At 36.9% G+C, this 14,769-nt stretch overlaps 4 protein-coding genes across 8 annotated transcripts; 2 read left to right on the top strand and 2 right to left on the bottom strand.

The window, feature by feature from the left end:
• Positions 1-1,801: 1,801 nt before the first annotated feature.
• LOC108973672 lies at positions 1,802-3,175 on the bottom strand. Its single transcript, XM_018941076.1, has 2 exons — positions 3,007-3,175; positions 1,802-2,947 (listed from the first exon to the last, which is right to left on the bottom strand). The coding sequence occupies exons 1-2, from the start codon at positions 3,031-3,033 to the stop codon at positions 1,970-1,972; spliced, it is 1,005 nt and encodes a 334-aa protein (XP_018796621.1). The 5' UTR covers positions 3,034-3,175; the 3' UTR covers positions 1,802-1,969.
• A 916-nt stretch (positions 3,176-4,091) lies between these two features.
• LOC108973746 (DNA-directed RNA polymerase III subunit RPC9) lies at positions 4,092-4,786 on the top strand. Its single transcript, XM_018941212.1, has 4 exons — positions 4,092-4,131; positions 4,260-4,374; positions 4,434-4,592; positions 4,649-4,786. Exons 1-4 carry the CDS (start codon positions 4,124-4,126, stop codon positions 4,748-4,750), a joined length of 384 nt encoding a protein of 127 aa, XP_018796757.1. The 5' UTR covers positions 4,092-4,123; the 3' UTR covers positions 4,751-4,786.
• Positions 4,768-5,634, bottom strand: LOC108973745 (density-regulated protein homolog). Its single transcript, XM_018941211.1, has 3 exons — positions 5,413-5,634; positions 5,095-5,356; positions 4,768-5,026 (listed from the first exon to the last, which is right to left on the bottom strand). Exons 1-3 carry the CDS (start codon positions 5,527-5,529, stop codon positions 4,842-4,844), a joined length of 564 nt encoding a protein of 187 aa, XP_018796756.1. The 5' UTR covers positions 5,530-5,634; the 3' UTR covers positions 4,768-4,841.
• A 338-nt stretch (positions 5,635-5,972) lies between these two features.
• LOC108973743 (amyloid beta A4 precursor protein-binding family A member 1) lies at positions 5,973-14,689 on the top strand. Of its 5 annotated transcripts, XM_018941207.1 has the most exons (13): positions 5,973-6,099; positions 6,929-7,030; positions 7,090-7,683; positions 7,745-8,485; positions 8,563-8,703; positions 9,177-9,906; positions 10,044-10,450; positions 10,541-10,859; positions 11,978-12,117; positions 12,265-12,270; positions 12,386-13,312; positions 13,379-13,519; positions 13,583-14,689. In XM_018941207.1, exons 3-13 carry the CDS (start codon positions 7,210-7,212, stop codon positions 13,652-13,654), a joined length of 4,098 nt encoding a protein of 1,365 aa, XP_018796752.1. In that variant the 5' UTR covers positions 5,973-6,099; positions 6,929-7,030; positions 7,090-7,209; the 3' UTR covers positions 13,655-14,689. The 5 variants fall into 5 exon arrangements, with proteins under 5 accessions (XP_018796752.1, XP_018796754.1, XP_018796751.1 ...); XM_018941209.1 differs by having other exon boundaries at positions 6,929-7,683; positions 11,996-12,117; XM_018941206.1 differs by having other exon boundaries at positions 6,929-7,683.
• Positions 14,690-14,769: the final 80 nt, after the last annotated feature.

Below are 14,769 nucleotides of genomic sequence, written 5' to 3'. Positions count from 1 at the left end.
AAAAAAAAAAAAAAAAAAAAAACTGAACCTTACTCACACAAATAAATGTCGCAATAAATGAATAATTAATAGGAAACACTTTTGAATTCCTTGCGTGCTATTGTTTGTAAACAAGTCCCAAAGTGGAGTGAGACAACAAAGGTTTGCTAATCAATCCAAATTTTCAACGATAATGTATTATGTATATAAAAACAGGAAAAAATTCGTATAAGTCTGTGCAATATTGTGTTATTCATGACCTAAACCTCTCCTAGAATGTCATATCATATCCAGCTATCCAGCCAGGTGATGGCGAGCTCGAGATATTACATTCCTACAGTCCCTGAAATTACAAACCATATATACATTAAGTACCGCGTTTCCTGATGAAACCCGTTTGGTATTAGGCGACTTTAAGGCTTACCACGGTCTTTGTCATTGTAGCCTGCCGATCTTAGGATCTCAGAGCTGACTGAATATATACACAATTTGTAATTCTGCACTTTACTTTAACATTGCAGTTGATGGCGTTGAGACGCTTTCGACTGTTAATAACCCTAAGGTTTTAGGTGTGTCCTTTACCGACTTCCTTTCAGAGAATGGCGTACTTGGAGTCAAATCACCACCCTTTGCAGATGAAGAGCTCGATTTGCAGCGAGAACCAAGAGTGACCCTGGCGCACGTTCGTTCTGGATACAGTAGCAATTAAACCCCCACTTATGCAGAGTGAACGAGATATCAAACATATGTCCAGCATGCAATCAGTTTCCCCCATCTCTTTGCATGTCCAGCTAACCCTACACATCTGACAGCCTCCCTTTGGTCCAACCCTGCACGTTTCTCGGCATACCGTCGGATGACCTCAATGACAACTTATCTGAACCTTACCAGCCTAACGGGGACTAGATAACCGTTCGATAATAACATAACCTATGCTAACTCTTGCATCACATCATTTGTCCCATATTATCTCGATCAAGAAACCTCCTGAATTTATTTGTGTGGACAATCGCACCTTTGTTAACGACAACAAAGCCAACTGGGCCTGCTTCACCATTTCTACAATCGCTGCTGCTGCTGATCTTTTCATCCTTGCTAGAAGAATTGAAAAACTATAAATCTTAGCGAATGAGCACAACAACTTACACACGTAAGAGATGTTAATTTGCAGGTTAGGCAAGTGGTAAATCTCTAAAAGTGTACGAAGTGGATGGACCAATCTACGTATACAGAAGCGGATAAGGCAAAAGACGTACATATGTATTATGACAAAAGAGTTTGCACCATTTACGAGGTGAAATCCTTGTTGGAGAAAATGTAAATTTCCACGACAATTCTCGTTCCTTCACTGCTGGAGCCTATTTCAGTCGATGGCACCACAAAGGTTCTAGGTGTTACAATCGACCGCTTGAATTTTTACACTCTTCATAAGACCGCGTCCGGCAGCATCTGACACCAGGATCTCCACATTACAGAATTCCTCTAACAGAACATTTACATGTCAGATCAAACTAATCGCCATGTTTCCCTGCTCATAGACTTTCTGTTCCTGTACCTTCCGTTAAGTGGCTTTGATTACAGTTAATTTTGAGCTCTCCTCAAACATGCTACCAGGCAATTTTAAAGAAAAAAAAATGTATCAGTTTGTATGGCAACTACATATATGTATGTATGCTTTGGTAGTCCGTTTTCGGCGGTTCCCACAAATCAGCATTAGGGACTTTATACCATTACCACGACAGTCGGGTCTACGTAAACGAAACGGAATAAGGAAAATTACATTTCTTTTGTCTTTTAATTTTTGAGATTAATATCTCTAATTTTAACATACATGTAAATAGTGGCAAAAATAAATTTTTTTTTTTTTTATCAGAATTACAATAAATTCTTTGTAAAAGTATATGACTTATATACGCGATATTATTGTAAATTTATCTATAAAGTAATTCAGTCCTTTTCTAATTGGATAAAATCTTTGGAAACTTAGCTTTCAGCCCTCATAAGTATTCGCATTTTCCTCCGAGCGACGTCCATAAACTAGTACTTTTGCTTTCACTTTCTTGCATCCAGAGGTTTCTACATCAATTGTGTTCGCAATTTCGTCAAAGTTATCTTTAGTGATAATTAGATTTTCAGTATGTATTTCGCGGTATATACACTCCCTCAAATCCTTTTTATTTAATCTCTTGAAATTTATTATGGTTGTATTAGGTAAATGTTGCAAAGTATTTTCCTGTTGCTGATACGAATTTGAATCCAGCATTGCGTTTAAATTAAATATATAAATCACGATGACGCGCTTATTACTTGCGTCATCTTGAGATGCTATCATTTGATTCAATAGTGGGACTATCGCGTCATCACATGTCAAAAGGTTATCAACTATTAATAAATTACTGCCACAATCAGAAAACTGCTCTACATAAAGTCGTAACATGCGAAATTTCTGTACTTCATTTTCAACATGTGTATTCCAAGCATATGTCCAAACATTTTCACGCCATGGAAAATTTGCCGCTAAAGCACTTGCTGTCATAGTTTTTCCAACACCCGATGGTCCTACTATTGCAATGGAGTGAAACTGTGTTTGATTCCTTAGAGTGCTTTCCAATTGTTGCAAAGCTTGCTCTTGATGCAGAATTGTATATTTACGCACACCTGACATCATGGATTGAACATTTAATAATGTTTCACAATAGTGTGGTTTCCCATGTACAATTTGATGGTACTGTCGTCGATAACTAGTTAAAAAATCTTTGAATATTGTAGATTTCTTAGCATTGCTACGTGTGAGATGATGTCCTAATATAACTGCAGCGGCTGCCGACAAGAATAATGTAATAAACAGAGCGCGTTTGAGTTTTCGTAAGAAAATGCGATTTTTGGACTCCTGTTTCTTTTTACGCTTTTCATCTGCAGGACTACTGGCCAGCCGACGAATTCTCAACCTTTTACGACTTCTGCCGACCTATTATAAGATATAATGAAATAATAAAAGATTACAATAAACGAATGATCACATCTTACGGGTAATATTTTATCTTCACTCAACATTGAAGCTTGTCTGCTAATTCTTAATGTTGTTTACTATATTTCAACGAGAAATTTAGACAAAGTTAACAAAAATTATAAGCACATATGATAGAAATTATAACTGTCACATTTGTCATCCTCAAATCATGGTTTTTAAAAATTAAAAAAAAAGACATGCCAAACCGGCAAAATACTACTTGCTTTTTTTGCCACTTATCCAGAGTTGCAGGCATTTAACATATCTGTTCTCGTACAAAATACCTCGTTCACATTTTTTTTAACGTTTTGAACAATTGAGTTAGGAAAATATTGGAAACACCTTAAAATTCATATATTCGTTATCACGATCGAATCGAAGCAATGTGAATGTAATATTCATTTCCCTTTTTTTTTAATTATAAACAGATCCTTCCTCATATTAATTATAATTATGAAAATTTTATTTTATTTCGATCGAAATTTTTGCAAAAGTGACCCAAATAAGTAACGAAATGAATGTTGATATAATATTTGCCTGTAGTTGTCTAAAGCCGTTTTCTAAATTTTCTGTTGGTTTAGTTCTAGTTAACTTAGCCAAGACTCCTTCGTCGCTAAATAACCTATCTTTAACTAGAACTTAATTGACAGATGGCTATGACCAGACAATGAGAAAACGGTCCTAAAAATTTTTTTTGACAAATAGTAAGAGTAAATAAATCAGTTCCGAAAATGCATTAGTACATAAAAGAGATTATTCACTCTCTCTGTTCTCCTCAAACATTTTGATCAATATATTTTAAATTGTTCTGCTTCTATAGCTCAAAGCCCGACGTTATTTCGCAAAGGTTTTTACCAAGATGTTTAAATAAATATATTCCCAATCTCAATGACAATAAGTTCGAAAATTGATTGGCAATATTATTATTGCTGTTTTGAGATGCAGCGTTATGAATTTATAAGCAAACGAAAAATGAGAACAGTGCATAAGGAAATATACAAATGTCAAAAAGAAGCGTAATTCTGTAAAAACAAACAATTCGCACATGAGTGAAAATAAACAAATTGTGTAAAAGTAAGAAGGAACTTATAAATGAAATATAAATTAACTGAAAGCACAATTATTTAAAACAATATGGAAATGTGAGTATTTTTGTCAGAAAATAAGTTGTTGTTGTTTTTTTTAACGGTTATCAGTCCCCGTTGGGATGGTGAGGGTTATCAGTGTTGTCGTCGATGTCAGAAAATAAGTCATATTTCATCCTTCGCAGTGTGAATCCCTGTTTTTCGGTGTTGTCCAATTACGAAGTGATGGAGTCTCTGAAAACACTTAAGGACACTAAGAAAAAATATGGACTACGAAACCTGGCAACAATAACATACGAAGTATTTTTGAAATACATATAAAAGCTATTTATTATGCTAAACAATTTATTTTTTTGTAGACTTTGCAATACTTGGAAGACTCGCCGTGTAAACAAGAATCGCGTGAAAGTATTCATGCATTTTTAACAGAAGTAAAAAACTTAAGCTGTAAGTTAACAACAACAGAATGTTTAATGATGGTCAACGATCCCCCAACGAGTGCTCTACATATTCAACTGGTAAATACTAGTTTAACCGTCATGATTTAGTAGTAATTTTCTTTTTCAATATTCAGCTTATTGAGGACAGTGAGGAACGCTTATCCGAAGAGCAAGTGAACGAAATTCTGCAAATTGTTGCTAAACATTTTCCTAACACTCCAACCGAAAATACTTAATATAAAAATAAAGCCAATTGTTTTATACAAAGTTGACATAAGTATTATTTGTTATTAGAAATGCAAAAGAGCGCAGCCAAAATATTATAACTTATCGTTTCTGGTCGCCTAAGTCATCAATATAATCTTCATCAATCTCGGGCCACTTCTCAGGTATTACATCGAAGAGATCGTCCTTTACATCTCCTTGAATAACAATTTCATCCTCACCAGTAACAGATGAGCCGCATGCGAATTTTGTGCCAAAAAACTTTGCAGCAACTTTTAGGTCAATGTCTATCAAATATGAAAAAAGGGCTACTTTATTATCCCTAAAAAAATTGAAAGGAAACCCATTCATTTACCGAAAGTATTTAAGCCGGTCACGACAGTTACGGACTTCTTTTTGCCACGCGGAGCTCTCGAAACTGTAATCTTCTTGGGCACATCCTCCTTTTTTTTAATCTTCATCATACCCTTACCTCCGCGTTTTTGTCTTTTCTTGTCATCATCTGTACCGTCAGCACCGGACGCTTCATCTTTAATTTTCATTTGTTCAAATTCGCTTGGAAGATGTTTTTCAAGCCAAGCACGGCATTTTTCGAATTCGGGATAGTATTCACAATACTTATAGAAATAATAACAAATTAAATAAATTCTATAATAAAATTCTATCGACTTACTTCGAGTGGCATTGTGCAGTTACCACAATATTGCACCACCAAAGGGTATGTCACTCCCTCTCGTGGTCCTAACTTTAAACGCTCTGCTGGATTTATTGCTGCTGTTTCTGCTGCCATTTTAAAGAGTTTTTAGAACTTTTAAATCAATATAATTTATTTTAATATATCAATCTAGAAATGTGTGAATTGATTGTGAACGCGTCACAGCTGATTCCAATTTTGACAACTCTGCAAAAATGCAAATACAAAATTGACAGCAAAAATTGGTTTGGCACCAAACTAACAATTTGGTTTGCATCTAGAATGCGCAGGATATATAACCTTTTAAAAAACTTGTAAATGTCATAGAAATTACATTAATTTATTGTTTATAGTAATGGAACCAGTTATTATTCTAATTCCGATTTTTACAAGGTCTAATCATAATATTCCTGCTATCATATGCATATTGTCTATTTTACTTTTTAAATAATTTTTTGATAAATCTTTTTCATTTTATGTGGCAAGTTCCATCGTGCGAAGCAGTTGAAAAAGTAATTGGAAACACAGGTAATTGGAAAAATAAGCTGCTGGTTAAGGAAAAAATTGCTGGCAGTGAAGGTTTATGTGCAATAAATAAAGAGTTTTTATTAAAAATACATAAAAATTGTGCTGGATAATAAAGATATAAATAAAATAATTGTGAAAGTAAGCGTTTAAATAAATTATTTTTAATAAATTATCTTTCGTTGTATCTTTGACTGCCAAAGAACGGTCATAATTACATACATACAGATTTCGCAGACGTTTTCAATTTATTGATTTTCTTACGTTCGGTTAATGTAGTCAATTTAAAAAAGAAAATATTAAGAATTTCGCTGTGATTCTATCTGAATAGGATTTGTATGCGCCTTACGTACAAGTGGTTCAGTGAATTCATAAATTTTTAATGCAGCAAAAATTAAAAGATCACCGTCTGCTCCAAATCAGCTATTAGCAAGGAAGTCGACAACTTATATACCAAAAGCAGCAGTGCAATGGTTTGAGGTGTTGCTGCATTAGGAGCTAAACAACAATATGTTAATAATTCTCATGCCCACTAAAATAAAATTATGGAGAAATAATTGTGGAAACTATTCGAACGATTCGTCATAATGTCGGCGTGTTTTATATATTTAGGGTTGGGATGCTGGGTTCGTGCAATGTGTCATTATGTATAAAATAACTGACTGTGTCTGTCATGTATCATTTTATGAATGGGTTGTTGTTTATGTTACGGCGCAGACTATTTAGGAAATTATAATCTTTAAGATTTTAGAAGCTAAGTGCGTGAATAAGAGAAATATCCGAATTTTGAATTGCGATGTTGTCATTGGTCTTGTAGGTTATATGTACGCAATAATTCTCTCGTCGCATAATCGCAACCAAAGTGTTTGGATTTGTTATAATATATATAATAAATAAATAGCAATAGTGGAACAATATAATGTCAATGAACTTTTCAAAACAATTAACTGCATTTGCTTTGTCTTACTAGATGATGTAGATTCACCACCAAAATGCTTGCTATACGTAAATGGAACATTTGGAGAAAAAGCAAATATCACTGCAAATAAAGCAACTAAATGTTACACGAATGGTAGGACAATAAAATACTGATATATCCGTCGAATAAGTTCAAATAACCAATACACTCAGTTTCGTTGCTTTTGAAAAGCTACATCAAGCCAAAGCCAAGTGCACCGGCAATAAACAAAGAAAATATATGTAAATGCAAACAAAGAAAAAACTAATTTTTTCTTAGAAAAGGAAATTAAAATGAACTCCGAAAGTAGCGAATTGGAGTCATCTAACAATGGTTGCGTTATATTCCACACCGCCGCTCAAAACGCCAGTACAATGGGTTCATCATCTGGAGTTCATATGACAAGTTCTAATGTGAACGTCAACAATTCAAATGCTAACCTAAATAACGCAATGGGTTCTATAGGAGGAATTGCTCGTACATGCGCATCAACAGATGTTAGCAATCAAACGAATCTAAATAGCGAAATGGTTGCACCGCCGGAAGGAATTGTTGGTACGTTCAGTGAAAAACCGCAAGAGCGGTACGTGTGGGAAATGCGCACGCGAAGTCCAAATGTTACACCAGCTAGCACTGTTCTTAATTCTCCTGACTTGAATACGGATGTGCAATATGCATTGCATCATCAGCATCGACAGCATCATCATCAGATAAGAGTAGGCCGTAGCCCGGGTAGTCAATTTGAACAGCAGAATGTAATGCCACAAGTAAGCGGAAATTGTTACACATCTACGAAAATTCAAAACTAATTTCTATTGTTTATTGCAGGGTCTAGCCAGCCCAGGAGGGTCACCTACGGATGTCGGTAAAGTTGGTGCTCAATGTTTGCGCGATGGTGAAATAGTGGTATTCGATGATATTGACACTAATTGGATGAATAAAACCAATACTTCCGGGTTTTCAAATACCATTAATAGCTCAATACAGCATACGAACAGTGTTCCAGAAGGCTACACCTCGGTGCATCATCAACACAATAATGAGGATATTTTGAAGGTCACGAAAATGATAGGCCAGCTACCAATTGCCGAGTATGAAGGTTCCCCACGTCGCTTTGGCAATCAACCACTAGGCACCACCAAGCAGACAGGCACTTGCGCCCTACCCAAACGTCCGCCAGGTTTTCCACAACGCGTGTCACCAATTGCAGGTTCACAGCAATACGCCTCCATGCAACAACAACTAATGCAACAGGAGGTTAATTCACGTTCGACACAATGTGCACAACGGCTTTTGCAGCAGCAACAGCAGCATTATTATTCGACCACACCGACGTCATTAATTGGATTGAATAACTGTCGTGATAATAAATCAGTTGGCAATTTAATTGACATCGACGAAAGGAGTACACCCGGTATTGATGGGGCTCAGGTCAAAACGCCAGCTTTTGATTACTTGTATGAGTGTTCGGAAACGCGAAAAGTGCTCGAGGACTTCTTTAAAGCGAATTCAGAGGACGAAAAACGTTTTACCGACTACACTGAAAGTGGCGATGACGTGGGAAGTTGTGTATGTCATTTTTGAACTGTGCAAATTGCGCAACAATAAATTAAATACACTTGTATTCATATCTATATTTCAACCAGGATACCCATATGGAATACGAACAAGAGCGCGAACGTGAGCGGGAAGAGGGAAAACATATGGAACAGGCGTATATAGGACAACGCTTAGCTAGAATACCCAAAGAGGAATTAAATATGATTCACCGTTCGCCTCGCAAGCAAGTGAGTATGGTCTAGACGTAAATAGAAAATAAACATTATTGTTTATATTGAATTAGAAACGTCCGTTTTGAGGATAAAAAGACGTAAATTATTGTAAATATAATAACTGTTGTTAGGTTAGGTTAATTTGGTAGGCGAATGAGCGATACCAGATGGAGCGGTTTTCGACTATTTGAACGATCGTTCCCAAGCGCCTGAGAACCCTTTGCTAATTATCGAATCAATCGAAAAGTATTTTTCAGCTTTACTTTAAATTAGTATATTTCGAAGATATTATATGTATTTAAGTATGAAAAGAATTTGGATTTTTTGAAAATTCTGACTACTTCTAACCCCTTAAAATTATTTCAAATCGCTTGCATAAAATCGTTGCTAGTTCTCTCACAAATAAGCAAGCATGTCACAGCGAAAACGTTTTATATCAATATTTGTCTAACTTATCTAATTAATCTCTCTGGTCTCCTAATTTACAGCCCTGTGAGTCGGTTTACAATGAAAACAACGACATTGAGTTGTACATAGATTCAAATAGTCGAAGCAGTGGAGATTTGGCCGACACAGAATTGGAAGCAAATCTACGCCGCCATTCGCGCAATTTTACTCTTTCGCCTGAGACCACTGATTACGACTCAAATTGCGGTGATCTCGATAGTTTGTCAAACGACATCAATTGCCCCACGGACTATGGCAAATTGTACACCAGCATGCCGGTACTAGAGGACGGTTTGTCGAGCGGCCACGCCTCAGATACGGAAAATAATGTTAATACCGCCGTAGAGAATGAAAAACAAATATTTGACAGCGGCTGTGCGGAGAATTGCCCGACGCAGTCACAAGCGCATCAATATCAAGTACAACCGCAACAACACAAGCTCCCTACAATGCTGCAAAATAATGAGTATAACGCGAGTTTCTCACACGAGTGCCATGATAGTTGCATGTCAAACACTTTAGGGAATACTATTCCGATGGATGGCCATTTAATAAACGATTTAAGTGATGTTCCTGAAAATATTATTCAACAACAACAACAACAGCAACAACTACAACAAACACATCAGCCAGATCAGCAGTTGTGCAGTCATGAACTAATGCACAACGACAGCAGTTGCTGCAACAACAATTCTGACATTTGTTTAAACACATCGAATGAGCTGAGCCATAACGATTCTAATTACGATGCAGTCTACGCACCGGTTACTAGTAAGCACATACAATTCAACTGTAAATACGTGAACATGACAGCCATGTTAATATTTGTATATAATACGCTTTCTTTGCTTGATTTTGTTTTCGTTTTACGTATGGATTCACTTCGTGTTTCCATTTTATCTTTATAGCCACACAACAATCTCCACCACCACCACAAGCATCAGTGGCATATCGACAGTGCGTTCGCACAAAACAGCAGCGCGAGTCAGCTGATATACAGGAGGCGATGAAGGAGATACGGTCGGCGCTGCAGCGTGCTAAAACTCAGCCAGAGAAATTAAAATTCTGCGACGAAGTACTACCGCCCGATCCAGAATCACCAGTTTGGGTGCCGCGTAAAACATCACCAACGAATGCTGCACTAACAGCCAACCGAATGGGAAGCCATCATTTGCATAAGTTGAACTGTGTTCCTAATGATGAGAATGCTGGTGGAACAGGCCCGGGCGAGGAGGAAGAACCTGACACAGATTTGGAGACGGATAGATTGCTGGGGCAGCAGCGTGTTGATGAGCAAGGGTTTTACGATGAAAAGGTGCTTTATTTCGTTATTATCCATCTTACTATGCGTAATTCCGTCCCAACCTCATTAATTTAATAATATTTTTTTTTTCTTTGCCATTAGACAATCTGGCCAAAAACATCACGTATTGGTGGTGGTACCGATTCCAATGATCAATCGCCCAGCACCTCGGACATAACGATGCTCACTACAAATTCGGTCAGTATTAAACCGCAAGCTTTCTCATCAGCAACAATACGTCAAGGCATCGGCACAGCGTTAACGCCCAGTTCGCCAGAACAATGCCAGATTGTAGGCAGCGCGGATGTTACGATCACCTCACCCGAAAAACTGCAATACACAAAAAGTCCAACGGGTTCTATCAAATCGCTCAAAGATTCGGCGAATAGCGACAAGAAGGCTAAGACACGCAATAAGGAGGGTAAGTTGAGCGAACATTTCCGATAAGTTTGTCAATAGCTATGTGTATAATCTCTATTTGTGGGCGTCTCTTTGTCTCTTTGATTGTCTTTGCACGCTAACGTGATACGAAAATACATAAACAATAACAAAAAAATATACGTTAATTTCAATGCATATGTACAACGTAATGCGTGTGTGTATATATTCGTGTTTACATACAATGTAAGTCAAATGTAATTAAATTAAGTCAAGTTTTTAAGCGTAAATTTCTCGTTGGTTTAATATTTCAGTTCGATTTTCATTTTTAGTATTTTGTAAATAGTTTGTGTTGGCTTTGTTTTGATTTTGTTAGAGTTCAATATATTCAACTTATTGAGTGGATAAGAAGAAAAAAGTAAACTCCGGTTGCAGGGAAGCTATAATATCCTTCACAAATACAAGAGTTCCCATTCGTTCTCACGACAGTCGGGTCTACGAACCCGGAGCCGGATTTTTATCCGGTCGAGGGCTGTCAATTCGGTCGAAAACTGCCGCTACAAAAACAACAACTAAAATAAAAGTTCCCATGCAAGAACTTGATTTTCTTCGGTAAGTTTGTATGGCAGCTATAAGTAAGGTGGTCTGATCTGAACACTCTTCAGAAATTGTATCGTTTCATTGACCAATAATCTACGACGAATTTTCAGTAGATATCTGGACAGTTAAAAAAGCTTTACATACAAGAACTTAATTCCGATCGTTCAATCTGTATGTCAGCAATATGCTATATTGGTTCGTTATCGGGGGTTCCGACAAATGTGCATATTCTTAAGCTTCTTAAGAAGAGGAAGTCTGCAAAATTTCAGATATCAATATCTCAAAACCTGTAGGACTAGTTCGCATATATACAGACAGACCACAAGACGGCTCAAATGGACTCAGCTCGTCACGCTGATATTTTGTGTATATATTTTATAGAGTATCTGAGTTCGAATAATATACCCTGTTCAGGGTGCAAAAGTAGGTTTGAACAAAAGTATTTCTAGAAAAATGAAAAATTATAAATATGTGTATTGTAAAAGCTTGTGTTTTTCTGTGTTCTCTCGGATACAGCATGCTGCTTCGTTCAATAAATAAAGAGTTTCACTTTTTCCGCAGGACTATTGGATCCTGCAGTGCTAATTGAAGGGGTCCTTTTTCGTGCGCGTTATTTAGGCTCGACGCAGTTGGTGTGCGAGGGGCAACCAACGAAATCAACGCGTATGATGCAGGCCGAAGAAGCTGTGTCGCGTATTAAGGTAGGCTACCAAAAATATAGCTTCTATTGCATGTAAAGGAAACACCTTGTGGCGTAGCTTACTAACATACATACATACTTGTGATAAATAATCATTAAATTTTTTGCCCTCTATTGCTGCTCGAATTTTAAATGCGAAACCCTGTAGGCTTTGGTAAGTGTTTTGGCTAGACATAACCTCAAACGCAATGCTTTGTTTTGGATAATTGTTTTTGAGTGTGAATTATTTGCTATTAAATGTCATACATAAAATATACTCGGTATTGCAGGCACCAGAAGGCGAGAGCCAACCCTCGACAGAAGTCGATCTATTCATATCAACCGAAAAGATCATGGTGCTTAATACAGACCTCAAGGAGATTATGATGGATCATGCCTTGCGCACAATCTCCTACATTGCAGATATCGGCGATTTGGTTGTGTTAATGGCGCGCCGTCGGTTTGTGCCGTCCGACTCGTGTGGCTCCGACGTAGACGTCACCAATGGCTGTGGTAATGGCAATAAAGATGCTCAAGAGAATGGCACCGGTTGTGGCACTAGTGCAAACACCAGTGGTTGTGGCAGCACCGTTGCCAACGGCACCACTGCCAATGGCATTAGCGGCTGCAACATTGGCAACGGCAGCAATAAACATAATCGCACACCAAAAATGATTTGCCATGTTTTCGAAAGCGATGAGGCACAATTCATTGCACAATCAATTGGTCAAGCCTTTCAGGTGGCCTATATGGAATTCCTAAAAGCGAATGGCATTGAAGATCATAGTTTTGTGAAGGAGATGGATTATCAGGAGGTGCTCAATAGTCAGGAGATATTCGGCGATGAACTGGAAATATTCGCCAAAAAGGAATTGCAAAAAGAGGTTGTTGTACCAAAGGTGAAAGGCGAAATACTCGGTGTGGTGATAGTGGAAAGCGGTTGGGGCTCGATGCTGCCCACCGTGGTGATAGCTAATCTAATGTCGACGGGTGCTGCGGCGCGTTGCGGCCAATTAAATATCGGTGATCAATTGATTGCCATTAACGGTATGAGCTTGGTGGGCCTGCCGCTGTCCACATGCCAGAGTTATATACGCAACGCCAAAAATCAGACAGCGGTCAAATTCACTGTGGTGCCGTGTCCACCGGTAGTTGAGGTGAAAATCAAACGGCCAAACACCAAATATCAGCTGGGATTTAGTGTGCAGAATGGCGTGGTGCGTAGTGCAGTTATAATTTAGTTTGTACTATATTTTAATTGCTTTGTTATTGATCTTGGACAGATTTGTAGCTTGCTGCGTGGCGGCATTGCGGAACGCGGTGGTGTGCGCGTTGGCCATCGCATAATAGAGATCAACAATCAGAGTGTGGTGGCGGTGCCGCATGAAAAAATAGTGAATCTGCTCGCTACATCCGTGGGCGAGGTAAAACAATTGCTTATGCATATTTTAATTAAAATAATTAATTATGCATATTTTCGCCAACAGATCTTAATGAAGACTATGCCAACTTCAATGTTCCGTTTACTTACGGGACAAGAGAATCCCATATACATCTAAACTTAACTGATTCACTATTTCACATACATACATACCTACTTATTGTATTAAGAATTACAATCTTCGTATTTGATTTTTTATTTTCAAATGGGTTTTGCAACTTTTGCGCTAAATTAATTATAATATTTTTTTACATAATACCTTACGAACACGTACTATTTACACTCAAATAAGCTATACTATTAGCTAAGTAAGTGCAATAATTTGAAAAAGCAGAAGAAGTAAGGTGGCGAGCATAATTTGCGCCAAAGTACAGTGATGTATAAAATTTTGGTCACATATTTTGCAATTTGTACGGATATTACTAAATAACTAAAAAATATCGCTTCGAAAAACACTTTATGCCTGAATATCCTCACACGTGCATATACAAAAAGTCTCGTGGCATTCTCTTGCGGATCGCGCCGGACTTATATGATAATAATTTCACTTATATACATATATACTCGTACATAGATAACATATTTTTTACTGCTAACTTACAAATATAACTATGTATCACTAAACTATGAACTCTACACACCTAAATTGATAAGCAATTGCTTTTTCTATTCAAAACGATAATTTAAAATTATGTAAACATGTAAACATAAAAAAATGTAATTTAAATTTTGAAATGCCCATAAAAGTTGAATGGCTTCAATCTCAGATGCTGTCATCTGTAGCAGAATCAAAACAAAAGCAAAACACAAAAAAAAAAAAACAAAACGCTGGCAAAGTTGCTGTGCCGCGCGAACGTCAAACAAAAAATCACTGCTATACCAACAACAAAAGCGAAATCACTAAATGCATACAAATATTTATAAAAGACTGACAATGTTTTAAGTTTTTTATTTATTGCGCAAAAGCAAAAAGCGAACGGTTGACACAAAACCACTATACAACAGTTAATTCTGATGTAAATTATGCAGCATGTAGCTAACTATTGGTGCCACAGCATGGCAAACAATTATTTTAGCAACTTTAGTTATTTTTACACGATTAAATATTGTATACGCGTAAAAATATTTAGGTTTCACAGCGTAGGCCATACATGTACGGTATTAAAGTTTTTTTGTAATGATTATTATTATTATTGTTTATAAATATGATAATAATTTTTAATTTTATATTAT

Source organism: Bactrocera latifrons, unplaced genomic scaffold (genome assembly GCF_001853355.1).
Source record: "Bactrocera latifrons isolate USDA-ARS-PBARC rearing strain unplaced genomic scaffold, ASM185335v1 scaffold_5, whole genome shotgun sequence".
NCBI classification, from domain to species: domain Eukaryota; kingdom Metazoa; phylum Arthropoda; class Insecta; order Diptera; family Tephritidae; genus Bactrocera; species Bactrocera latifrons.
Note: the sequence above shows the minus strand (reverse complement) of the source record. Positions and strands in the feature narration are given on the sequence as shown.

Excerpts from the sequence above, each read along its gene's own strand:
- LOC108973672 (XM_018941076.1), bottom strand. The coding sequence starts at position 3,033 with ATGTTGAGTGAAGATAAAATATTACCC. Across the intron at positions 2,948-3,006 it reads GTGAAGATAAAATATTACCC|GTCGGCAGAAGTCGTAAAAG; the intron begins GTAAGATGTGAT and ends ATCTTATAATAG.
- LOC108973743 (XM_018941207.1), top strand. The coding sequence starts at position 7,210 with ATGAACTCCGAAAGTAGCGAATTGGAGTCATCTAACAATGGTTGCGTT. Across the intron at positions 9,907-10,043 it reads AGTCTACGCACCGGTTACTA|CCACACAACAATCTCCACCA; the intron begins GTAAGCACATAC and ends TTATCTTTATAG. Across the intron at positions 13,313-13,378 it reads TTAGTGTGCAGAATGGCGTG|ATTTGTAGCTTGCTGCGTGG; the intron begins GTGCGTAGTGCA and ends GATCTTGGACAG.
- LOC108973746 (XM_018941212.1), top strand. Across the intron at positions 4,375-4,433 it reads TGGCAACAATAACATACGAA|ACTTTGCAATACTTGGAAGA; the intron begins GTATTTTTGAAA and ends ATTTTTTTGTAG. Across the intron at positions 4,593-4,648 it reads GTGCTCTACATATTCAACTG|CTTATTGAGGACAGTGAGGA; the intron begins GTAAATACTAGT and ends TTCAATATTCAG.
- LOC108973745 (XM_018941211.1), bottom strand. The coding sequence starts at position 5,529 with ATGGCAGCAGAAACAGCAGCAATAAATCCAGCAGAGCGTTTAAAGTTA. Across the intron at positions 5,357-5,412 it reads ACTGCACAATGCCACTCGAA|TATTGTGAATACTATCCCGA; the intron begins GTAAGTCGATAG and ends TATTTCTATAAG. Across the intron at positions 5,027-5,094 it reads GACCGGCTTAAATACTTTCG|ACATTGACCTAAAAGTTGCT; the intron begins GTAAATGAATGG and ends CATATTTGATAG.